The 27,055-nt window shown below is 39.5% G+C and overlaps 1 protein-coding gene across 3 annotated transcripts in view; it reads left to right on the forward strand.

Moving 5' to 3' along the window:
• CNTN6 (contactin 6) overlaps positions 1 to 21,921 on the forward strand; it is a 132,557-nt gene extending 110,636 nt beyond the window's left edge. For all 3 annotated transcript variants that reach the window (XM_004944703.5, XM_015293209.4, XM_046900032.1), the window contains exons 13-23: positions 771 to 946; positions 1,286 to 1,403; positions 1,927 to 2,085; positions 2,176 to 2,325; positions 6,282 to 6,352; positions 8,767 to 9,001; positions 9,554 to 9,669; positions 10,613 to 10,799; positions 14,232 to 14,344; positions 15,595 to 15,763; positions 16,361 to 21,921. In XM_004944703.5, coding sequence (XP_004944760.2) covers positions 771 to 946; positions 1,286 to 1,403; positions 1,927 to 2,085; positions 2,176 to 2,325; positions 6,282 to 6,352; positions 8,767 to 9,001; positions 9,554 to 9,669; positions 10,613 to 10,799; positions 14,232 to 14,344; positions 15,595 to 15,763; positions 16,361 to 16,461 — 1,595 coding nt within the window. In that variant the 3' untranslated portion in view covers positions 16,462 to 21,921. The remainder of the gene's footprint in view (positions 1 to 770; positions 947 to 1,285; positions 1,404 to 1,926; positions 2,086 to 2,175; positions 2,326 to 6,281; positions 6,353 to 8,766; positions 9,002 to 9,553; positions 9,670 to 10,612; positions 10,800 to 14,231; positions 14,345 to 15,594; positions 15,764 to 16,360) is intronic.
• Positions 21,922 to 27,055: the final 5,134 nt, after the last annotated feature.

Below are 27,055 nucleotides of genomic sequence, written 5' to 3' on the forward strand. Positions count from 1 at the left end.
ATTCTGCTCTCATTTTATTCATGTGCCTCTCAATTCTCACCATTTTATAACATTTTCATGCACAAAAGCTTTATTCAATGGAATTGCTACAACAAAGTGGTTGTTATCTCTAATCTATCTGCCAGTCATAACAACAAAAATGAAGCCATATAAACCCTTTTCTTTCCCCTTCAGCAAAGTACTACTTCCCTTAATAAGATCTGCATCTTTATTTCTCAGTCTAAGGGGTTAAAAAAGATTACATAGATAGTTTTTCTGTCTGTTGAGATAGCTTTTTTGAAGCTGTAGTGTAAGCAACACTACAGTAAACTGCTGCTAAGAATGTAGATTAAAGATCTCACTATATATACAGTAAGCAGAGATGGACAACGGGTTTGTTTTTGCAGCAGTTTCCTGTAAGGAGGGATTTTCAAACCTGAAGAACTGTGGGTATATTTCTAACAGTCTCAGTGATTAATTCTGCATGTTTTAAGCTGAAATCATATCTATCGACTATGGGATTTACAAAGTAACATATGACTAATTTAGTGTGTTGCCTCTGACATCTGCTCACTCTCAGAGCACGCGGAGTGCTCACATCGATACTGCAGAAGTAATAGGCTACACATGGGTAAGAGTGTTCTGAAGTCATCCCCATTTTAGAGATAATCTTCTTTATTATGGAACATCTGGGCCAATTTTACATCATTTCACCAATGGTACAAAGCTCATTCAAGGTCTACTATTTTTATAAGCATTTTAATAAAAAGGAAATTGTTTTGTCTCCACAGAAAGGACTGTAATTACTATTGCACCTTCCAACATGGATGTAACAGTTGGAGAAAGCATAGTCCTTCCATGCCAGGTTTCTCATGACCCCTCCATTGCTGTGGCGTTCACGTGGTCATTCAGTGGCAACCAAATTGACTTTAAAAGAGGAATGCCTCATTTTGAGAGAATTGGAGGAGTAAGTTTTTAAAACTCTTTAGTGCTTAATGAATCTGTTTGCCAGTCATTAGACCACACGAGCATTTTTCATAACTCTTCCATCACTATTTATATGCGTGGCAAATCTCTGTTTCTTTAAAAGGACTGCAGCCATTTATTTTTCTTTCTTAAATTTCATAAAGGCGCTCGAGTTATTTGTGAAGCCATAATAAAAATGTCCACATGAGAAAAACTGATGATAGCTATGAATATTTTAATTTAAAAGCTGAATTTCTTATTAATATTGAGCAATTTATAAAAAATGTCCAGTATGAAAAGCACGTTGTGAGTGATTAGTTTACTTTCTTTGTATCTCCAGGAATCTGTTGGAGATCTGATGATAAGAAATATTCAACTTCATCATTCTGGGAAATATGTGTGCATGGTGCAGACAACTTTAGACAGTCAATCTACAGCAGTAGATATAATTGTAAGAGGTATGTTTATTAAATCTAGACACATATCTTCTGGAGGAATTAGTATTTCTTAGCATCAGCTGTTGTTTAAAAAGTCCTAGGATGACAGTCTAAGATTTTGGTAGCTCAGTGTGAGATCTGTACAATTGTGCCTTGACCTTTTTTGGAGGTTATCCTTTCTTGCTATGCAGTTCAGCAGAGCAGGGGATAGGGAAGTGCTTCTCTTTCAAGAGAATGGTGTCAGCTGCTCCTTGCTGGGCATCTCTGGGTCATGGTATAGGCTGGCAAAAATCAAGAGACCAGGCCTCTTTCCACTCTTTGGAGATAATATGAAAGATCACTTTCAGTGATCAACTAAGCGATAAGATTGAAATTTTAGTTAATCCTTCTACTGTCAACAGCAAAAGAAATTCTTTGATGGCAGCAAATCCTGTAGCCACTAGTAGAAATCAGACATCTGTATAAGGCGCCGCCTTGCACTCTTGATTATCCTCAGTTATCATCTTTTTTAAATACATTTATCTTAAAATATTTTTCACATTAGGTCCCCCAGGCCCACCAGAAGATGTTAGAGTTGAACATATTTCTAGCACTACTGCCGTGTTATCCTGGAAATCTGGAAGAGATAACAATAGTCCAGTCCAGATCTACAGCATTCAAACAAGGACTCCTTTCTCAGTTGGATGGCAGGCAGTTTCAACAGGTGAGTATTTGAGAGTTGCCTTGTATTTTGTGCATGTAACATTAATTACTCAAAAATATTTTTTTATTGACGTGTTTATTTTACTATTAGTTCCTGAAGTCCTCAATGGTAGGACTCACAAAGCAACAGTGGTTGACTTAAGCCCTTGGGTTGAGTATGAGTTCCGTGTAGTTGCCAGCAACAGTGTTGGAACTGGAGAGCCAAGCAAGCCATCAGCCCTACTGAAAACCAAAGCAGCAGGTAAGTCCCTGGTTTCTCCTAGGTTTTTCAACACAGGTACATTGCCAGTTTGCTGATGTGAGAGGTTTGTGAAAGCAAAGCCTCCCTACTTCAGTTTCTTAAATACCTCTTTGGCATTTTACCAATTTGTGGCTCTTATGTTTCCTTGACCTGCAATACTGATGCGAGTGATGCTTGGACATGTCTTAGATACCACATGCATTTCTCTCCAGCTACAGCATCACCTGAGCCAGCAATAAAGGCTGGAGCTGAGCTGTGCTTTTATACATCCCCAAGTGCATCTAATGCCTGTGCCTGAACACAAGCCTTCTTTGAAGCGATTGTGGAGCAACTTATGTTTTCCTCCTATTATAACTGTACTTATACTCTGCTCAGAGACTTGAACAGAAAATGATAAAGCCAGCTCTCTGGCATACCCTAGCATGAGCACATAAAGCCTTTGCTGCTTAGGGTGTTTGATATCTGAACATCAGTGGGGACAGGATATTGGCTTTAAGTGGAGAAAATAAATTACAACATCCAAAGCCCAGTGAGGCTAATAGCTTCTACTGACTTCAGGACAGGATCTTTCCTATCAGTCTGTCTAACCTTTACACATTTATCTTCCGGGACTTGGAACCTCATGGGAAAAAAGCTCATTCTTGGATGACCAACACTGTCAGTCCTTTAACCTTCTCTGTTTGGTACAATTTATTTGAAGCCCAAACCTTTGCTTTGTTTTATGTTTCTCTCAGCCCCCTGCATATCAGCTCTCTCCCACCCATAAAACCCAAACCTGTAGGATGGAGAGCAGTGAAATGGAAGCAGCTTTTACAGTCCACTTTCTCCTCTCTTTTTATCTCATATGCCACGTGCTGAAGCTTGGCAAGCTGCACTTCAAGACTGAACTCAAAATATAATATTGTAGATTATATACTAGAAAATGCAATAGCTGCTCCAAAAGTAATGCCTCCTGTTTTATTATGTTGCTCCATGACATCAGAGGCAGATGTTGGTGGTATGGCAGCAAACTTTGAACCTTCCCACATTCCGTATTCCATTACATTTTGTTGCCATGTGGCAGATGGCAGCAGAGGGGCAATCTGACTGAATGGTGTGTATGAAGCAGAGGTCTGTGTAATGTGGAAAAAATGTCACTCACTGACATTCATTAACACTTGCTGAACATTTATGGAGACAAACAGTGGATGTGACAACAGCAAAGGGTGGGTGGTGTGTTTGAGCAGCGGTGACAGCAACAGTGGTCACCTCTGCTGGTGATTTTGGCAAGCACATGCAAGCTCATGTTCATCACAGGCAAAAAATGCGTAGCTAGTGGAAGTGATTGTGTTGAAAAATATATTTTTTTTATGTGAGATGTTGCTCTATCAAGTAGTGTTATTGTGCTCTTTATAGCTGTTGTAGTTTCCGTGAAAAGAAATAGAAGGCATTTCTTTCGGAGCAACTTAAGCACATATAGTCTTGGAAAGGCAGATCCATCTGTTTCTCAGAATACCCACCACATTATTTGTCTACCTGCCATATTTTTCCCAAGGCAGAATTACTTCAAACTGTATTAAATCAGTTGATTTAAATTTAATAAGAAAGGGTTTTTTTTTCCTATTGTTGAAGTAAAAGATTCTTCTGAGTACTGGTGCCAGAAAAAACTATTTGAACATTAGAACACCAATTTTGATAGATTTTGTCTGCTTGCCAGGTGCAGAGGGAGAAATCAAATGAGGCTCATTAGCAGTCAGGACCACCTGGCCAGTATGGCAGTGCAGAGGGTTGCAGGCTGCTCAGCAGCACAGGGCTGGAAAGCTCCCAGCCTGCAACAGGGACCAGTCCTGAGCTCAGGTGGAGAGGGGATGTGTGCCCAAGTGGCACAAACCCTTCCTCCCTCAGGAGAACCCCAGGAAGCTTTTGCATGGGAGAAATAAGTGCAGTATGGAAATGGAAGGCTAAAGAAAAGCTGCAGACAGGAAGAGGCTGAATTTTCTATATTTCCCCACAGAGCATCACAGATATATGCTTTCCAACACACGATTGATCATGGAGTCAAAATTAGTCTTGAGAGGGTCTTTCTTGCTGATGCTGCCTTGGGGCTTTGTGAAGTGTGGTGTTTCAAACCACCTATGCAATCAGTAACAGCTCTCATCAGTTTTACTGGGAGGATTCACAAGGCTGGGGCTAGAAAAAGAAAAAAACAATAAAATTACCATTATTTATCACGGCAGTAGCATAAGGAGCATTATTTCCTTACAGTTTAGTGCAAGCTGAAGCTCAGCAAAGGGAGCAGAAAGACTCACATCAGGTTTCCTTTACTTAACCCCTTCACTGCTGTCCATTGCACTGCCTCAAAGCATCTCTGTGCAGTAGAAGGAGTAACACTTGTCTTCCATTTCTTATCAGAATAGGAAACTGCATGCAGCACAACAGTGTGGAGAGCAAAAGACCAACAGTGAAGTGCGAATTTTAACTTTGCTGTTACAGTGGCTGTTTTGCCAGCTAGAATCTAAGCATTAGTAGATTTGTGGGTGCAAATGAGCCACCGTTTGTTCCATTAAGATGGAGCAGAGAATCAATTGAGGCTCTTTTGGTGCACTCAGTTTTTCATGTTTCTCACCTGTGGCCCAGTTGAGGCTCTGCTGAGCAGTAGTACCAATGTTTTTCCCATGCAAATGTAGTAAGTGCTGAACACATTTAACACATGAACTGATTGAGTCTAAGCTGACTCATGAAACAGAGTAGTAGTAGTCTTGAATGTCCATTTTGTTATTTTTTTCCTTTAGTGTTCTTTTCAGCATTAGGTTATTTATCTCTGATGTGCACAAAAGCATGGATTGCGAGTGACAAAATGGAACACCTACACTAAACTCCCCAAAAAAGGTCCATTTCCACCTTCACTCATTTTTCCGACTGCACAACAGAACTACCTTAAAATCTCAATGTTTCTAGAGAGAATTAAGTCACGTAAAGATTTAGATGTGGGTTGGCCTTAACACCATTTTTAGGCAGTGGAAGCTGACTGAAGGTAAGAACAATCTTGAAACATCAGGAAATAGTAGCAAAGGTTTGGAGGTGGCAAACAATATAAATGCCCTCTTATGGGAGGTTTTGGCCCCTGTAAGTTGTGCAGTTGTGCAGCTGTCTTTTTTTATGCTTCTCCAGTAGCAGAAAAACAGCAGGACATCATCCTACAAGTGATTGTATTGCAAATTATACAAGAGGAGCAAAGCTGCTCTAAATCCCATCTATCACATCACAATTCAGTGTCCAGGAAGCAGAAATAGGCTGATGAGGTGAGTATGTGTATTGAGATATGGAGATATGGCAAGAAATACTTTCTTGGCCTCTCCACCAAGAGCCATTAGACAAATGAAAGTCCCTTCAGCCTGCAACAGCAACATATTATTTGACCTCAACCATGGACCTGTGCAGCCACACACTTGGAGCACCACTGGGGAAATCAGGCTCAAATCAATGCACATTGGGTCTCTTACAATCCTGGCAGAAGGAGAACAGCAAATAACGAGTTTTGAATTTCCTAAGGAAAGCATGCAGCCAATTAAAAAAAAATTAATATATTGCTCCAACAACATGTTTACTGAACAAATGCATAATTAGTAAATCAGTAGTGTTGCAGCTACAGTCAGAATGGAACAGCATTTTGCCAATTAGTTGATGAGGCATAATAATGTCAGATACTTGATGCTACTAGCTTCTTTAATTAATTTTTTGAACCAGGGTACTCATGTATCAAATACATCTGTGGCTTCAGCCTTAGAAACCTGAAAATGTGCAAACATGATTTCATTTCACTTAAAATGCACCATAATAGAATGCAGCCCTCGTTGCACATGTTGAATGGCAGAATAGCTGCATGTGAGAGGAGCTGGAGGAAAGCTTTATTCCTGCAGTAGAGGAGACCTCCAGCAGTGGTGGTTGTTGCAGCCCCGGTGTTTTTTGTCCTCCAGTTCCCACAGTGGCACCGACCAACGTCAGTGGAGGAGGAGGGAGCCGCTCAGAGCTGGTCATCACATGGGAGGTAATTGGTAACTCAATTAACCTAAGCTGTCTGATGGGGGAGTCTATGGGCGCAATCACAGCCCTGCTGAAATTCAGAGCCTTTCAGCTATTGGCTTGGGCTGAGCCTGAGATTCATCCTGCATCTGGAGAGGAAACAGTCTGTGAGATACACAGCAAGTTTTCTGTGTTATAGTGAACCATTTATAAAAATAAACAGCTTAAGAGGCATGTTATAAAGATGTTTAGAAGTCGGTATAGCCCTCTTATCTCCATTGTACAGGAGGTGCTTAACACACTAATCTGCTTGGCCATTTTCTGCATTAACTTTTTTCATACTTTTGTTTACATGTTTTTCATTCTGGAACACTGTGCTGACAAGGCATATCCTATTATGTGTTAAAGGAGATGAACTCTTTAATTCTCCAGCACTCCAGCAAGAGGAGAGCATATACAATTTCAGAACCGTTAGCACCATCCTACAAGTTGCAGTGAGGGAGTGGAGAGCAGACAGAAGTAGCCCTCCTTCTCCAGCCTGATGAAGGCAGGCAGCCTCATGCCCTGTGATAAAACTGGCCAACAACTGATGTCCAACCTCTGTGTTTTTCATTACTTTAAAGTTGTGTGTCTCGAGCTGCACGTGGTCTTCAATTAATTCTCAACTGGGGCCACAGCTTCAAAACCACCATGCTCCCTTCATAAGTCATGGAAAATGTTTATTCATAAGAAAAAAAAATTGCTCTTTTCCTCGACTTTATTATTTTCAAAAGAAAAGCCAACCTTGTGTCCATAGTTGAAAGGAAAGGAAAAGAAATTAATTAATTCTAAAGGTGATGTTATTCATCAGCTGAGTGATCTACCTGTGTTGTCCTGTATGCTAATAACTTTGCCATTTAACCGGTGTGAGAGGAAGGGAAGTGCCAGAGGAAGAAAATGAAATCCGAAGTCCCCACAAGATAAATAATAGTGCCATGCTTTCTCTTTTCCACTCTCCAAACAGAGTGAGACTTCGCTTTTACTGAACTGAGTTTTCTTCCGTATGCATCTTCCTCTGTTGTGTTTCATCTTCTCCTCTACCGATCTGTTCTTTGGGAGCAGAATGTGAAAATTGAAAAACAAGCTGAGAGATCTCCATCAAATTATCCCGTTGGGCTCCATGGCGTGTCCTGAAAAATAGTCAAAAGAAATACTAATTAATAAGCTAACACACTGAATACGACTCTCCGGCTTTCTGTGATGAACTCACTAAACATTCTGATTAAATCTGAGGTCACGGAAGCCTCAAAAAGAAACTAAATGCTCTAGGAAGTAGCTTGAGTTCTTATCAATCCCCACTGCACCCTCAGCCCTCACGTTTAACTCTCTTGGGTCTGGATAGGAAGTAGAAGGGGGCAGATTGATGAATTAATGTCTGTAAAACGCTTAAGAGATGACAACATTTGTTATATATGTCAGGCCAGGATTATAATCTGACAATCTCACTGTTACATTAAAAGTAATTTATGGAGAAATAAATAAATTCAGTGCTCTGAAATTGACTGATGTTTCCCTGATTTTCCCCTCCCACCTTCTCACACCAGTAGCACTCCTGGTGGAGGAGCCAGGACCCACCGCAGGGGCAGCAGTTCTGCCCTTTGTACCATTTTTCATGGCTGTTTCACTGCATACCTTGCTTTGATGAAAGCACCCAAGATAAATGAAATTTTGCTGGCAAAACTTCCTTCTTCCATGTACTGCTGTTCTTTTCTTGTTTTACAAACGTTCTCTTGCTTTGAAAAGCCAGCATAGAAGTACTTTTTTTTCCCAAGAAAATAGAAGTGTTCATTCTGGATACAGTGTTGATGTAATTGCCTGCTCGGTATGAGTCATTAATACATATCTTGACATGAGATTTTATTAATAGAAACATTAATTTTGTCATGTTGGCTTGCAATAACATTTCTGTTCTAAACAAACTTAAATAAGAAAACGTCCGTGCACTCCAAAGTCTCCCTTGTTCTAAAAAAATATATGTGCTCTACACATGCACAAGCAATTATACAGCTGACATGCACCTCCATATACATTTGCTCCTTTCCCATCTCTTTCCTTCTTTTAAAATCATTTAAAATTAGTGTTCCTACGTCCCTTGGGGGAAAAATTTCAGCTATAAACTGTGCTGAGTGAATTGCTTTTAATTTTGAAAACTTCATGCCTGAAAGAGAATAACTTTAATGGAGCTGATCAGATCTTTTGTTTCTAAATGGATTGCCTCAATAGATTTATTATTTTGATTTTTATTTCAATATTACATTGACTGATGGAGCAAACATTATTATCTTCTCTAAGGCACAGTCAACTGAATCAATACTCCTAAAATATTCTGAGAAAATGAAGATTCAATTAAAACAGTGTATACTTGCAAATGCTTATTGACTGACTGCCCTGTCACTACAGCCAGTGCCAGAAGAACTACAAAATGGAGAAGGTTTTGGCTATATCATTATGTTTCGTCCTCTTGGCTCAACAACGTGGACAAAAGCAGCAGTGGCTCCCATAGAAGCAAGTAAATATGTTTATAGGAATGAAAGCATTACACCTCTGTCTCCTTTCGAAGTGAAAGTTGGTGTCTACAACAATGAAGGAGAAGGGACCCTGAGCTCCATATCCATTGTCTACGCTGGAGAAGATGGTAAAGTGTGCTGCTCTTATTAGTAGCAGTTGTGTAGAGCCTATGGGTCCCAGATGTGATCATGCAGATCTCTATAGGGGTGGCAAGAAATCTGTTCAAAGCTGCTCATTGCAGATTCTCAAGAGACATGGGAGAGAGGATGGGAATTTGGAGGGAACAAAGGCAAGGAAAAGATTTTTGGAGTTACTTTAAGTAGATGGCATGTTTCAACACACTTGTCTCAGGAGATCCCACTGAGCAGGATGAGAAAAAGCAGGAGACATTCAAAACATTTTGTCTATCAGAGAGCCCAGACCACTCAGTGCAGATGATTTCCTCTAAAAATCTGTCCCAGATTACAGGTTATGACCAATTTTGAAAAATTACAGTTTTGCTACTGTTCCACAATAAATGGGCAGCAAAACTAAAGATTCACACCAGGTTTCTCAATCCATTTCCCATGCTGCCTCCACCAAAAATCTTGACTTTTTCTTAAATCTCTCTAACTTTCTGATGCAACACCCTTTTGGTACTACAAATGCTCCACTTGCTGCCTTTTCTCTCATGATCCAGAGCCACAGATAGCACCAGCAGGCACTTCAGCACTGAGCATCTCGGCAGCAGAGGTGGAGGTCTCCTGGCAGCCCGTTGCATGGAACAGGCACACAGGCAGGGTGCTGGGCTATGAGGTGAGATAGCAGCTGCTGCTACTGTTGCGGGGGTGGGATGGGGGTTGGGGCTGGGATTGGGCACCTTGCAGACATCCTTTCCCCAGCTACATTGGTATTCTGGTTCTTCTTCCCTTGCTGCCAAGTCAGCAGATAATGCAGCTCTTCACCTAACTCTCATTAACAGCATTTCACCTGAGATAATCACAAGCATTTACAGACCAGGACTGCAGTTCTCACCCAGTCTTTTTGTAATGTAAATTAAAACCTCAAGATTAATCATTTGTGATGGCCACTATAAAAGGACTTGTGCTTGTTCTTGATTCCACAAAACAAGGTTGATCCTCCTTCCTCTTACACAGCTTTAGCACTGCCTGAGCATGATGTGGGCAGCTGATATGTAGCGGGCATGCACGTGACCTCCACCATTCCTTACAGAAGAGGATGCACATTATTACCAACCAAAGCTTCTGCTACAGCGTTTGAAAGGCTTTGAGCTTCTCACTCCTGCTTGTAGCAAGCAGCAATACCCAAACCTTCCAAATCAAATGTTCATTAAAAAACAAAGGTCTAAGTGGCTGTCACAGAATGAAAATTAGACAGGATACAAAATAATTAAAATCCCCTTAGAAGATATAGGTAAGTGTTTCTTTGTATCTTTTAAAGTTTTTCTTGGAATCTGTTCAAACCTTAAAACCAAAAAGCTTTTAAAATATCTCATGTTATCAAAGTTTTCCTTTTGGACTTCTATAAGGATTACATTTGCTTTCTTAATTTGTATCCCGTTTCTGAAATTTTATTTCTTCTCTATAAATACTCGCGCTTGGTTTTATTTCCTGCTCATTTTGTATGTGACAAATCCAGTATTCCTTGAAATCTTCACTGGCATCATGTCTACTTGCCAGCCAAATCTGTAATTGATTTAAAACAATGAATTGCCTTTTCTTTTGTTTTGGCTTTTCAGGTTTTATATTGGACTGATGATCCCAAGGAAAGCACAGCTGGTAAAGTCAGAGTCAATGGGAACGTAACAGCCAAAAATATCACAGGCCTAAAAGCTAACACAGTGTATTTTGCAACAGTTCGGGCTTACAACACAGCAGGGACGGGGCCCTCCAGTGCCCCAGTAAATGTCACCACTAAAAAGTCACGTGAGTATTCAATTTTGTACAACAAATGTTGCAGACTCCCAGGTGGGATGGTGACATTTCAGCTTACCATGACCCAGCTCTGCTAAATGCTGCAGTACCGAGGAAAATGGGATCCCAAACTTCTCCATAAAATTAAGCAGTGAAGTCTGTGACTGAGAAACTTCTCTGTCTATTCTTTGTTTCCTAATTTTGTGGTCAGTGTTGAGTTTGCTCAAATTCTGGTATGCGAGATGTTAATGTAGTGTTTGGATTGGGGTTGGGTTCTGCCTCAGCGAAAGCTACAATTCCCAGTGACTGAAATCAGCCCTGAGGTTATTTATTTCACCCTGTTCTGTCTATGTGCTCAGGCAGTTCTCTACACTTACAAGACTGAATAATACGGGTGTTTGTGTTCCTACAGCATTAGCAACAGTTAGGAAGGATCTTCTTTTCAGATGCAGCAGCGTGCCACTTGCTTTCAGGAAATTTCAGAAGAGAGTCACAGTCAATTATGGAAAGGTATTCCACAGGTCAAACTGTAGACTTGGATTATGGCTCTTATTATTTATTTTTTTCTTTTAAGGAAACCGTTAAATTTTCCAGATGTTTCTAGGGACCTCTAAATTGTGTCATGCAGAGGGGAACGTATGTGACACGTTCACTTAAATACTATTTAATCAGTAACTGCTTAAATTCCCTGCAATTTTAGAAGCAAAAACATGTGCTTTTCTACTTGCAAGAATAAAAGCTATGTGAAATGTAGGCTTTCATGGGCCATCCTCTGAGATAATACAGGAGTGCTGTTCTACAGGATAGAGCCTGTAAAGGAAATGCTCACTAACAGCAAAATAGTCATACAACAGAAAATCTTGCTAACCTGCTATATACCCATGTGCCCCATTTTTTTATACTTTCAGTGGGCTGCGTTTTCCCAATTTAACAACACTTTTGCACAAAAAAGGAATCTTTTGTCTCTCCTCACTTGTCCTCTCATCCTTGTATTACTCCAGGTTATTACTTTAAAGTGCTAGACAGGAGCTAACTACTTAAATGAGTTCATGATAAAATATAATGTACGTAGCATAAGCCAAAATAAAGCCAGAGAAAATATTTTGTGAAATTTCAAGCATGGCTTTTCTCACAGACAGTGTAAAATGGACTCATCTCTGGAAATGATTCTCTATATTTGTATGTATATTTGTACAAAAGAAAAGATAAAGACACATCAGTCAAGAGGCAAAACAAAAAGCGAACAAATTTGATTTTTGATTTACATTGATTTCATCTTCTGTCAAACTCAGGATGGTGCTAATGGCTCATTTAAAAATTAAAGTCAAAACAACCTATTTAATACTTAAAAACATATATTAAAATTTTAAGCTCTCATTTCTGAAAGATGCAGGCATTTTCAATGGGAGAAGAGATAGTACATCAAGAGCATATAAAAGATACACATCTACAGCAGGAGGTTTGGCTTCAAGCAAATAGCTCTGTCTTCACACTCATCGCCAAAGATTCCTAGTGTTCTATATGTGGCATTATTGTATAGACTAAGCCAAGCTTAAAACTACAATAGGCCTTCAGCCAAATAGGTGCAATTCTGATTGAAACGTACTTAGATCTAAGATCAGTCGAATGTCTAAGTTGATATTGTGGTGTAAGTTTACTGCTTAGGAAAGTAAAAAATGATGCATACTGCTCCACAAGGAGGTGTTACATGGCTCAGCTGTTCTGCTTATTTTATTCATATGTCATCATGGTTTTAAGGGATTTCACTGCTTTTTCTTTACTAATGCATATTTCAATAGATGTAGATATTAGAAATACTTTGCAAGTATAAACTTCAACTCAAAAAACCTACTAGGTTTTCTAAAACGAGTAACTTCATTAATTTGATTTACTTAAGACTATCAAATGTTGTTGATAAAGTTGATAAGAAGTTAGTTGTGGAAAGACTTGGTCATCTTAAATCTAAGGAGTGTTCATAGTGGTCTTGTTTATGTGTATCACTGTGGGTTTGGGAAAGAGTTATCCATTACTGCCTATTCTGGTCCCTGACTGTAGATGAAAACCAGATAATTCAGCTTAGGAAGTCACCCAGTGGTGGCTTTTTCAACCCAAAGTTTGGGAATTTAGATGATTGTAAGTATTTTGTTAAAAGATTTTGGATAAGATGATATTCACCCATATTTGAGGGCATCACACAGTTTTCCAAGTACCCAGTCAATTAAAAATTTGGCATCCTTTATATCTTGTGAATGTTTTGTGTCCGAATTCCTTACCTAAAACATTTGGTGGAAGCAGCAAAGAAGTTTCAAACAAAATCTAAGTACATTTGTGGGTTTATGCATGTGAATGTATTTAAATGCATTAAAAAAGAAAAAAAAAATCTTTATCCAGTATGGACTTACAGTTCATGGAAAGACATCTGCTTAGATTCACCTGAGTGGCCCAGTAACACCTCCTATTCCAGATAGTGGGGTGGATCAAACTTCTCCATGGTCAAGAAGCAGATAGATACATAAAAACAGATGCCACTGATTCATTCTCTCTGTGTGGGAAATAAACTAATGATGGAGTATTGCCAAGTCTACAGTACATTCTGAGTTATGTATGCTAACCATCAGTATGTAGGAACTGTAGGGAATGAAGAAGAATCCCAAAAGTTTAGCATTTTAAAGTCAGGTCTGGCACCCTTAGGACCCAGAAGCCCTTTCTCCAGATCTCTCCTCTCTTTTCTCAATTATTTTCAAATCCTTACTTCCTCTGACACCGCTGGCACTCTCCTCTCAGGCAGGATTTGGGGAACACACCATGGAGATGGAGGTGATGTAAATCTGAGACAGTCAGTTCAAAGGCACAGTTTCAACTTCACATGTTCACGCAGGATTCGATTTCTGTCACTCGTAGGCAAATTTTCAAAGTCCTGGCACTTAGGCATAAAAAACCTTTGAAAATTTACCCTCAACCTATTATACTGAGAATTTATAAAATCCTGCAACGTTTTATGATGGATCACATGGAGACTTTAATGTGTAACTCTTTGTAGCCTATTCTCATGGCCGATGAAAATCAAGCCTTTTGTATTCTGCTCCTAGTTTCAACTTTTTTTTCTGAAATCCATACTGCAAAACATTCTCTAGTCCATTAAAAGATAGATAGGAACAACATAATACTTAAATAAAATCTATCAAATGTAACTTGAACTGTCAGGCACTGTCAGGCTTTGCCTAATTTCCAAAATGAACTCTCACAGTAAGTGGTTCTGTGCTATGAATAGATCTTTATTCTGACTAATAAGAGAGCAGTGATGGACTGGAAAATATTTTTCACTCTTTTAGACTTGAATCACCCATGCATTTGCTACTTCCATGTCAGAGTCTCATTCAATTACACTATGCAAATTAATGTAAAGTTGTATCTTGTGATTATCATCATCTTTTATTTTTTAAGCACCCAGTCAACCTCCAGCAAATATCGCGTGGAAACTGACAAATTCCAAAATCTGCTTGAATTGGGAACATGTGAAAACAATGGAGAATGAATCAGAGGTGCTAGGCTACAAAGTAAGTCATCGCCTTATCTCATTAATCATGCACGTTGTTTATAATAGAGGTGAAAAAAGTGAGCTGTTGGGATGTGACTATTCATTACTCATGGAAAGGTGAATTTTCTGGAGCCATGGGGATGGTTGGCTGACATCTATACAAAGTGTGGAAGAATATGTCATTTGGAGTTGGACATCTTTATTCCAACACAAGAGTTTTCTGTTCCCATTGCTGGACTCCTCTTGTTCGTTTTCCCTTGTAATCTTACTTGTATAACGTTCTTGCGTTGGAAGGAGTTTCACATGCCTGTAAGAAATAGAGTATAGTCTCTTAAGAATTAAAGAGACGTTATAAAACATGTCTAAAAGTCCTTACTCTCTGACACTTCATAAACACAGCTTTGAAAATGGAATAGTAGATACATTAAGATCAATGTGGGTGAACTAAAAAACAGTTCAATAAATCCTTTTTAAGGACAGGAACATTTAGTTTAAAGTTTGTTTGCAGTGTCTCTGACCCCCAAAGACTTTCTGAAAGACCTGAAAAGTGGTCAGAATGGCTGTGGAGAGCACTTAGATGGGGAAAGGTTGTCAGGATCAAGATCCTTGTGTTGCTCAGCATGTAAGAGTCTATGAAGAGTTATTTATGCCCAGGGAGGAAAAGGACAGAAAAAATATCCTACCTTGTAATCTTTTCTCAAGCTCATATCCTCTTAGAGCCTAGTTAGTGTGCTTGAATAGCCCTACATACTGGGGAAGACATTAAAATCAGAGTTTTAAGCTCTTCTCCCTCATATCTAGCATACCTGCTTCTCGGTTATAACTGCCTGTTATATTTTGTTGTGGAGAGAGTGCTTTAAGTACTCAACACAGTATTTTCCATACAATCTCCATTCACTCTACTTCTCCTTCTGCTTTGCTCTTCAATTGCTCTTTTTATCATAACTATGTAAAAAGTTTGTCAAGAGTGCTAATAAGGCAGAAAGGCTTCTAGAAGGCTCATTTTGATCACGGTCTGTAGGATCCCCATCCTCCCCCAAGACGTGTGGACTTGGGGCTGCTCCATACCTTGTCCCAGAGATAAATTAGTGAAGAGACCTATGTGCAGGCAGGCACTGGGTCCATCACACTTAATTGCAGAAACGTGATTCCTAAGTGGAAACCCAGGTGCTACTGTCCAAACTTCTGTCCTTTCATTTCTTCTGTAAAGAACAACATAAAATTTGAAGTAATCGAGTAACCTCTGTTCTCTAATCCTTTTTTGTTTAGATTTTGTACAGACAAAACAGGCACAGCAAAGCTCATATACTGGAGACAAACAACACTTCAGCTGAACTTCTGGTGCCATTCGAAGAAGATTATCTCATAGAAATAAGAACCGTTAGTGATGGTGGGGATGGCAGTAGCAGCGAGGAAATTAGGATCCCAAAAATATCAAGTACATGAGATAGTATTTCCTTTCTCTGAATATCACTGTGTAATAAGAAATCTGTGTGCCTCCAAAAAGTACAAAGGATTAACAGACTTTTTGCTATCACTGTTGACCTCCCTCTCCCTTTGTACTACTGGGTGAATGTAGATTAGTCTCCAGTTTTCCCATGTTCATTAGCAGAGAAACTATTTCACAACACCAAGATCTGACCTTATCTGTAATGCTTTTCAGAGACTTAAGCTTTCTTACTGGACTCAACTCTGCAGCTTTTGTATACACTGCAGATTTTAATCCGATCTGGAGCTGCTGCATACACTGAGGTAGAGCTCCTCAGCTGCACTCCACAGCTCATGCAGGTGCCCAGGCTCTGCCCTTATTCCTCAGGCAGAATGGAACCCTGGGTTGTAACTAACCAACCCAAACCCAAAAGGCCATTCAAAACTCCCTAGAATCGCTGCTATGACTTACAAGTGAATAAAAAGAAATAACCTTTTGGATATTTTATTTTGCAAATATTTGTAAAAAGAGCATTGTTAGACTAGATTGCACAGGAAAATGTTTTTGGACAGAAATTTCCTTATTTTTATGCTTATATCTTTACAGGTTTAAGCTCTGGAGGAATAAAACTGTCCCCAAGAGAACTGTATACGCTGGCATCTGGGATCCTACTCTTGAGTTTTGTTCTTACATATTCTTTTCCTTGATGACTGAAGCAATGGACTTCTAAAATTGAACTACCTGTAGATTCTGTCTTAATACTTTATCACAACCAAAATTTCCAGTAAAGAAAAATAGCGGGGATGGGGAAGGGAGACAGAGATTGTACACATATAAGAAAATGTAAATATTAATAATGCATTAATTTAAAAATATAAGCTTTGAATTTCATAGATAAATGTATATGCATTAATTAAATAGAGTGGTACCAAATATAACTTGAGATTGTGAAAAAGAGTGATCTCAATTTTTTTTTACTAATTCTTATTGAAACTTCAATTTAATGGTATGGCAAATGCGGAAGATTTGTGCCAGGAGATTACTGATAATTGCTTGTGATGTGGATATTAATTATCTCACATTCTTCACTGTAACCTCTAAACAAAACAGAAACCACCAAAAAACATTTCAAATAAATAAGTTAGTTGTTTACTTTTTGTATTACAGGAATCCCCATAGAATGCATTTTATGAAGTATATTTGTAGGGGAACTGTTAGTTCAGGGCTTCGACTGGTGATTGAACACCTGGTGAAGGGGTGTGCCTGGTCCAGACAGCACAGGCAAATTGTTTGCACCTGTGCTCCCCACTTAACTAGAAGGGGTAGAGACCCCCTGGGCTCAGATAAGGGCCAGCCACGGGGAGGGGAGCATCTCTTGGACCTGCGCTGCTTCCCAAGGAGATATGCTGCATAGACAGGGATCCCCTTTGCCAACTGGGTGAGTTCAGTTCCTTCTTCTGTACGTGGCTTACCTGTGAATGCTTTGGCTGGTATTTCCAAGAACCCATCAAAAGCAGTTTTGCTTCTTTCTGAGCAGAATAATCCTTAACTGTTTTCTTCTGAAAAGATACACTGTATTAAAAGGAGGCATATGGACCAACCCCAAGCCCTTGAATTTAAGAGAGTTTCAATGGCACCAGCAAGCCTTGAATCCGGCTTGAACAAGGCAGAACCTTCTATGACTTGAGATATGTTGTTTGATGCAAAGGCTGTTCTGATCTACAACTTTTTTAAGGGGAGATTAAAATATATCTGTCTTCTAGCATGTTTAGTTATCCTCCAGCTGGTATTGTTCTTTGCTGTAGGTTGAAAGTGTAGATTCATCTCTGGGATGGGTGTGAAGGTAAATGAGAGGAACATTGATTTTCATCATCTTGAAATATAAATAAAAGCATCTAATTAAACCCTTCAATCTATTGAGTTATTAGAATGTCAAATTAAACACCAGAGTGAGCATGACTTTCAAGTGAATAGATAGAGCTCAAAACATGAAGTCACGCTGCTGTCAGCTTTAACAACATCCTATAAAAGGTATTTGTTGTCTCACATCACTACTAGGGGACCTTTTCATCCCTCCCACTATATTCTGAAGTCTGTTTTCTTTTTGTTACTGACAAATGTGTTATCTCATCTTTGTAACCATTTGCAACAACAAGTTAATCAAATTCCCTCCCTACCCCAATACTTCTGAAAAGAGAAGGGCTCAAAGGGAGATGGCACTGTGTAAGCACATGAAAAAGCAGAAGAATATGCTTTAACTTGTGCATGATCATCTTCCAAAAAGCATAATAAAGCATATTTCACATCCACAGGTATGGGAAGCTAAGCTGGAAGCAAGAGTCCTAATGATAGGAAAGCTTATGTTGGAAGTGATCTTTAAATGTCACCCAGTTCCAATCTCTTTCTGTGGGCTGGCTGCATCCCTAGCTCAGGCTGCCTCAGGCCTCATTCATGGCCTTGGGCTCCTCCAGAAATGGGATGCCCACAGCTCTGAGTGAAGAATTTCTTCCTAACATCTAACCTAAATCTCCCCTCTTTTAGTTTAAAGCCATTCCCCCAAAAGCCTATTGCTATCAGACCGTGTAATGAGTTGCTCTGCTCCTATTTATAAGCTCCCCTCAAGTACAGAAAGGCCTCAGTGAGGTCTCCTCAGAGCCTTCTTTTTTTCAAGCTAAACAAGCCCAACTCCCTCAGCCTTTCTTTGTAGATATTGCACTTAAAATATGAAGTTGAATGGGAAGTTACCAAAACTTTGGTGCCTGGGATTACTGATGTGCTGAGAGAACTCCATGTGCTCTGGCATAAAATGCAACCATAAATAATAAACACGTAGCAAGAGCATGCATTATGAAACAATATTCAATTTTGATTTAAGTACTCGAGAGGATGAAGAGTATATTAAATCCCTAGGACAAGGTATTTCACTAGGAACTGCACTCTCTGTTAAATACTTGCGTTCTCTGTTGATGCTATCAAAGCCAGAAGAGAGTGTATTTCGTGTCCTTGCGGCTACAGAATGAGTGTGGAAATGTGGGCTTTATTGTGGATAAACAAATTGTACTCGCATCTGGTGATATTCAGTAATCCTCATACTGAATTCAGCATAGTTTTTCAAAAAGATGACCACTGCAGTGGAGCTCTGACAGAGCTTTTTGCATCATTCCATCCCAGCAGGTCTCTAGCAGCAGCTCGTTGCTACCATTGCAGCTTGAATGCAGATTTTCTACCATCCAATAAGCAAGGGGTATTTTTTTTTCAGTTAAATGTAACTTAAACTCTTATATTTTATAACATAAATGCGATCCTTTCACGAAGTTTAAACAAAACTGTTCTTTTCATTCAAGGAAAGAAATATTTGCTGCACAGCAGTTGTATAGAACTGTATAGGAGGCCTGATAGATGATTAATTACAGGGAGGTTCTAAAAATATAATGCTGCTTTTAGAAGCCTGTCCTCTGAGATTTCTACAAAGATACTAATTGCAGGAGTTACTAGGAAGAGGTTTAACAGCTTTCAGTAGAGAAGAACAGCATAGAAGGAGGTGGATATGGTATTTAGAAATCTTGTTAATACCTTAAAAACATTTTTTTTTTTTTGTAATGAAATCAAACAAGGAAATGTTTTCTTAAGATTTGTTTCCATTTCTGCATGCATTACTGATTTTCCTTGCAAGGTGTTTTTCCTCTCTGTAGAAGGTAATTTTCAAATCAGGCTCTTTCTCCATGTTTGACCTCATAATTTCTACGTTTGTCTCATTCTATTGTTTCTGTGAGAGAATCCCCTTTTAAATTAAGGGGGAACCCTAGGAATTGGAAGATTGCTGACTTGAATAAAGCTGTTCTTTTGCTGAGCTTCCTTAGAGCTGGAACATAAGTGGGTTACCAAGTAACTATTCTGCCTAGCAACTTCCAGTTGAGGAATATGCACCTATATTTACACAGGAAGGACCACTGCAACATCAAGGCAATAATCAGTGGTCCTTACAGCTTCTATTTCCTACCTCTTCCATGTGCCACCATATGGGCGGTGTCTGTTATAGAAGTCTGCTCCACCACTGTGGCCAAGTGCACTCCTCTCTGCCTGCAGGAGTTAGGTGTTTGGCATCATAACCACTAAAACCAAGCAAGATGTGCAACTCTAGCAAATAATCTTTTCATTCTTTCCCTTAGGAGGTGTTTACTTCAGCAAACAGAACTTAAATTGATCTAATTCACTATTTTGTTCTGCTGCTCTGCTTCCTAAAGTAGATTTACCTAGCGTTGAAAAACTCAAACAAGAGAAGAATGCCTTAAAACACTGCTTCTAAGCAGTCTTAAAGAGAATAGCATTAAATAATAATATGGCCCCCTACTATCCTGAAATAAATGAAGTTCATTAAATTGAGGAGGCCCATGTTCTCCTCTTCCCTACTCTTCCCTATCATTTATTTTTGTTTCACTAAAATAGATGCCCAAATGAAACTGGACTGGTCAATCTGCAGAACAGTGCTGAAAAGACCAGGTAGCCAACTGAATGGTTGTATCTTTATAAAATGTTATTAAGACATCTGGTGCTGAAATAGGAAGAGTTTGGTTGAATGGAAGAGGTGGGGAAAAAAATTGCAAAAATAGTTTTGTTACTCACAGTTGTAGAAAACATTTGAAAATAAGGATATTAAGTTTCTAAAACTAGAAGTCAAAAGGAAAACAACAGAGAGGGGAAAGGAAAGACAAAAGCAACCCCACTTATCTGCCCCGTTCTGGAAATGCTGGGTGTAGTCCTCCCAGACTTCAGAGCATGGAATCAAGTCCAAGACAAGACTCGGATTTCCAACAGCAGGAAGAGTAATATCTATTATATTTTGATGACATAAGCAAAGTAGCAAAAAACTAAAACCAGTCACAGTCAGAGATTTTCATTTTAAATTTAATACATCAACAAAATATTTCTCCCTGGAAAAAAAAAAAAGCAATTTTGAGTCTATCCAAATGTTTCACTTGGTTCCAAATGCAATGTTTCACTGTGATTTAAGATCATTTAAACTTTCTTTAATGCCTTCTCCCTTCTTTATAGAGCAATTTCTGAATATGAATGCCAAGAAACTAAGTAAAATAGCCCATGTGTGCTATTGTACCAACCCCTAAATCAGCATTACCCTGATGTGCAGAAACACCCTCTGTTTTCTGCAGGTCATTGGAATGCAGTACTAGTGAGGACTTGACACAAAGCTCTAAATCATACTTATCTATAAATACATTGCAAAAGCAAAGAAAGATTTTATTAATATCTGAATGTACTGCAGTCACAGAGAATTTCCCACAACGATTTGCTGTGCAGAAGCAAGAATTAATCTGCTCAGAGAGGCTTTGGCATGCACAGGGCTGCCTGGGCTGGTGGCTCAGGATGCTGACGCAGGTTTTATCTATTTAGTCTTCAAAGGGAACTTGCGTCCAAGTGCTCTTTGCACTTCCCTAGGTAAAAGTTATCCAGAATCTTCCCCTACAGTGAGTATCCCTGATGCCTTTCCTTCACTCTGGTACCTGCACATCCAAGGTACCCTCCCGTGCATCTCAGTGCTCTTGAATATCAGTTGCTTTGAAGCTTGTGTTGTTTCATGTAAATACAGCTCCACTGTGGCCTTTGGGTGAATGTGGTTTGAGGTATGGTAATATTTGTAGTGGACTGTTGAAATGTTGGTACAAGTGTGGTGAGATCTTCCAAGTGCAGGCAGTATGGGAATACTGTCCTGCAGTGTTTGCATTATTTATCCTGAGGAGGGACTCTGCTGGGTTCAGGTGATATGTATGTGCTGTCTTCTGGCACTGAGAGTGGATTATTGGAGTGCTGCCATGCAGCAAAGGATTGTTATGGACCAGCAATGTGGAATAATAGTATTGCTTTCATGCATTTGTATATATGCATTCAGAAATATCTGTACCTAAAGACATAGGCAATGTTGCGGAGACTTGGCATGTAATGCTCTGATCATCTTCAGAGTATGTATAAAGATGAGACATTTCTCTTGCTTTGACCATTATCTAATCCCAAAACTATGAGGTGGGGGGGCAAAACAGTGCTATTATAATAGCTTGTATAAAATTTTTCTGGGTTAAATTTACCATGTAGAAAAGGTCACTTGGACATTTTGACAGCATCGTACAATAAAGGCCTCTAAATGGCTTCAATCATTCAGGCTTTTTTAGTGTGAACTTCTTTTTTTATCAGTTCATAGCACTTAGTACTTGAAAATGTGTGCGCTGTAGCAATTAGAATGTCATATTAATAATGCTGCTATGTATTATTTCTTTGCTTAACCTATTCTACGTATGCCAATATATTTCAGTGCTGAAAAATGTCTACGGATATATCCTGTCCTTAAAAAATGAATTGGAATAACTCTGAGACATGAAGAGATACCAAAAAAACCCACCCTGGATTTCATGAGACATGCTCAAGATTTTAAAGAGAAAAAAGGCAAATCTTTCATGTGTCCATCTGCCCTCAGTAGATTTAAGACCTATGCAGTTTGAGGGGGGTTGGGATTCATTTGAGGGCCTTCTTACACCAGTACAATTTATCCACAGAGATCAGCAGTTTACATTGCATTGATTAATGTGGTTACTGATTTATTCTGTGATTGTACTGGCCTGGTATACAAGGACTGCAAAGTGCTGTTTTCTAGGAGTGATTGACTCCATTCTTCATTGACTAAAATGAGCTGATAAAAATCATCCTCTGGCTGAGCTGGAACTACTTTCCTGTGTTCCTGCTCCTAGCAGAGGAAGTAGGAGGCAGACTGGTGCAGAGTGGGGGAAAGAAGTTTCAGGTTTGATTCCTACTGCATAACTGTGGCTGATGAGGAGGAAAGTATCTGCTTTCCTACACCCTCTCCCATCCCAGTGTGCACCCGTGCAGCTTTATGCTGCCTTACAGGGAAATAACATTTCTTCAGCGTTACTGGAAGTAAGGAAGTTTTTCTGATACCTCCGCAAAGAATGGTTCTGGATAAGTTTTTGCACCATTCTCATTCTCGCTTGCAGTTGTAAGAAAACTCAGAATTACATATGGAGTGGAACATTTTAAGTCTTATTTCATGTAATCTGTTCAGCATGAGGTTTACAAGGCAGCATTATTATACCTATTTATGTATATGTGTATATGCGTTATGTGGTGAGATCTGTTAAGTAAAATCATCATAGCTCAAGAACTACCTTCTGTAGAGAACATCTATGAGCACCCACACTGTTCCAATTGGAGATGCTCTCTAATAGGGAGATCCTCCCAGGCTCCTGAGTCACACAAGACTTTAGAATTAGCTTCCTAAAGTCTAAACCTCCCAAAGAATCCCTTTTTGTCCTGGTTAATACACAGACCTATCTCCCCTTATCTGTAAGCTTCTAGGAGGGAAGTACTCTATTCTGTGCCTGTTGTGTTGGTTGGCAAACAGTGAAGTTTATTGCATTAAGTCATGCATTTATTGAAGAAAAGGGTTTGGATTTATGGAGTTACAGTAGGTTTCACTCCTGTTCTTGGAATAAATATATCACTCCAAAAGCAATGTGGGTAGAGCTGCCTGCTGGTACCTGGTGGTGGGGCAGCACGGGGGCACCAGCATTTCCCACACATATAGGAGATGAGTGCACTCAGTAGCAAGAAAATTAAAAATAAAAGCTGGTAACGAAGCGTGTATATCTATGCACATATAGATACAGATATAAATGCATATATAAGGAGCAGAAAATAGAGAGCTGTGTAATGAAAAGAGTAATACATTTTTCATTTTCCCTCTGTCCCTGAAAAGAAAAATCAAAAGGCTGATTCTGCAGCAGCAGGCAGCATATAGCAGCAGTCATTGGTATCTAGGGCCCATAATAATTTATCTAATTTAGCTATGGCACTACATTCATAAGTATGAGCTCTCAGTCATTTCTCTACATTAGGAGTGGTGTGTGCTTCTCCATTTTCCCCCCAGTCACCGGAAGATTTCTTCTATAAATATATCTCTCTATAAATACATGGCTGGCTTTCCAGGCTTATTAGTTGTTCTGAGGAAATAAAATGATAACACACCTTGTGCTTTAAAACTTGTCTATAAAATATCTCAATAAAACTACTCAAAGGCACCTGTGAAGTGAAATCATGGCCATGGTCATCATCACCCCATCCCTACAACTTAGTTCTTTTTTCTTTTCCTAAATTAAGTATATTAACTGAACTATGGTCACTTTGTGGCAGTTCACAACTTTAAATAAAATGGGCCTGCCAGCAATTATTGATTCATACACACTCTGGTCTGTGCTGGTGCATAGCTTGGCATTTAATAAAATTAAATGTCCCTGGTCAAATTACGCCATTGGTTTTTAATCAGTGCAAACTCCAGTGTTTATTAAGGCTTCCAGCACCACTCATGGCAGCCTGGAGCTGTGCACCTCTCCCAGCCCTGCAGGCAATGGCAGGAAGACATCTGTCCTCTGAGGAAGGGAGATAGCAGCATGGGAAGCACACCGTGTACTGCTTTACCAGAGATACCTGATCTGTCTGGCTCTTCTTCTGAGGAATTGCACTAAAACACCCATGTATTTTCCAAGCAAAGTTTACATTAAAGAAGTTCGCTGGTAACCAAATAACTGCAGGATTACCAAAGCTCTTGGGTGGGATTGCTCTTAAAGAGCTGTCATAAGCGTAGGTGCCAACTGGGGATGCACAGAAATGTTTTGAGTGCTTTCCAGTTTCCAAATCATTTTTTCTGATTTAGAACAAAACCTAAATATCTCTGTGCTTTCTAGCAAATAATGTTCATTTTCAGGCTTTCATACTGGCATAATATTTTGCATGTAGGCAGTGCAAGGTTCAGTAGATGATTTAAACAAAAACAAAAAAATAAGATTTCTTTGCCTGGGTGCTAAAGTATATTTGTGTTGTCCTTTTACAATTAGTAACACTTTTGTTCTGCTTTACCATTATTATACAACTCTTCTTGCAGAGGAAAGGCCCTAGCAAATCCTCCTACCAGATCTTCATAGCTCTGCATTCACTGGAGCATTTTCCTCCAAAGAAGGCAGCCAAAGCTCTCTGAGTCCCTCTGTGTTGCACTCACCATGCGGGAGCACCCGTGGTTGGTTGAGGAGATGCGCACTGCTCCATCCCAGAGCAGAGTTTTATCTGGGCTGCTGGAGGTGGCCATGTTCTCAGCGAAAGCTGATGATACTCTTCAGGCAGATGCCATCAGTGCCCTCAGTATGTACATGGCTGGGTTGGGAGGGCAGCCCCCCAGCAGCGGGACAGATTTCTCTGCGTACTTTCAAGTTAAAGATATTCCTTGTTAATCCTGGAGAAGTTTTTTTTTCCTGCTTTGCTATTTGCTTTGACTTTTGTTTAATGCCACGAGTACAGAGTGATTCAACTCCTGTTTGTGAGGGCTTTCAGGTGACTTTGAGCATGAGGGCAGCGCGGCCGGGTTGAGTTCTCTTTGGAGGGTTGGAGCTGCCAACCCCATCTTCCCTGCTAGGTTTTCACAGGCATCAGTATACTCGGACTCTTCACTTGAATGCTGTCATCAGACCTGTAATTAAACCATCAGCACCGTAGTCCGGCCACTGCAATAAAACCCACTTGTTGGTGAACTTGTAATTTGTAGATGAACCTGATTTGTTGATGGAGGGATTTGTGGTTTGCTTCTGTTAGGGAGAAAAAACACTAGCTTTCTTTGGCAATACCTTCTTTCTTAGGGAAATCAGTAATAAACAACAAGTAGCAGTGCTGTTTGCTAATGCACAACAGGATCAGATGCTGACAGCTACTTTTTCTCATGGCTCTTAGACCTCCTGCAGGTCTAAGCTGCTTCCTTTCCTTCTTGGTCCTATTTTCAGCCTTGCATGCCTCTGCACTGTTTCATCTCTTCCCATGTCACCTCTCTACGTAGACTTACAAAAATACTCCTGTATACGTACAAGTCTTCAACATATAATTGAAGAAGCCTCTTCTTTGACGCAGGGCAGTACCAATGGCTCTCAAACAGCAATATTTTCTTTGAATCACACTGTGTTCCTGAGGCATCATTGTGGTTTCCTCACTGATCCCTTTTGTTTCTATTTTCTAATGACTAAAATAAGGCATTTGTAACCTCTTCCACCTCCCTTCCTGGACTGAATGCTGACCATTATGTCCCATGACTTTTCTAAGTTTTTACCTTAGTTTACTTCTTGGTTATACAAATATGACAGATGTCAGAATTCTGCATTTAATGCATCCCCGAGAGAAAGAAGTACATTTAGGCTATACCAATACTGCAGATGGTGTTATTTCTTGTAGAAAAGACTCCAGGAGAGCACTCAAGTGCCAGCTAGAAAGCTCAGTATAATTTCTTAAATAGTAATGGAGTTTATTAATGAGAAAAAGTTGGACTCCAGCATAACTCATAACAACATAACTCAGATACTGTCGTCGTTTGTGTTTCACATCATTACTAATTTTGTATTCAGCGTATCAGAACAGTTAATTCAGATTTAGTCTGCAGCTGAATAAGCCAGATTGCTTAGGAAAATAAACGTCTCTATTACTTTTTATAGTGTTGAAATTAATTTACAGTTCCAGATTGTGATAACTAAAATTGAGAATTAAAACTATATTTGCTACCTGAGATTTCCCAGAGATTAGCATTCACGAGGCTGTAAAAATATTAACTACTTTAAATAATGCTTGCAATATTTCTAGAGTTATAAAGTGCCTTCCCCTAGCTCACTTTAATTTATTTAGCATCTATGTCTTTAAACCTTCCTTTTAGAATATTCACACTGCCGAAAGATTAGACTGAGATTATTGCATTAAGAGGAATGCTGCTTACAATGATGGCATGTAATACAATATGTATTTCCAGGGGCTTTGAAAGGCATGGAAATAAAATTTTTAATGATGTCTTTAAGGGCTCTCAGAACTGCTTTTGTGTGCTATTGGAAAAGCTGAGGTTGAGTTGAATTTCTGAAGCAGAATGGCATCAAGTCAACAGCAGAGTAGATAAAAACCTGTATAGGAATGGGGAAACTCAAGAAAAACTCACAAAAAGGCAACTTTATTTCCAGATTAATCTCTGAGAATTGTGAGGAGTGCACAAGAAAGAGATGGGTGAATAAGGAGCAGTGGACGTGTTTGCTCAGAGCAAGTCTTTCTCCAGCAAAGCCAGCAGACGCTGAGATGTTTCTCTGTTAGTGTTCCATTCCCCTCTGTAATACTCAATGCCTTCACTGTCAGTGGCACTCCAGAATCACGATTTCTCCCCCATAATGGGCAATCATTTTAACTATTGTGTATGTAGGGCTTTTTGAG

This window comes from Gallus gallus, chromosome 12, assembly GCF_016699485.2.
Source record: "Gallus gallus isolate bGalGal1 chromosome 12, bGalGal1.mat.broiler.GRCg7b, whole genome shotgun sequence".
In the NCBI taxonomy this organism is placed as follows: Eukaryota; Metazoa; Chordata; class Aves; order Galliformes; family Phasianidae; genus Gallus; species Gallus gallus.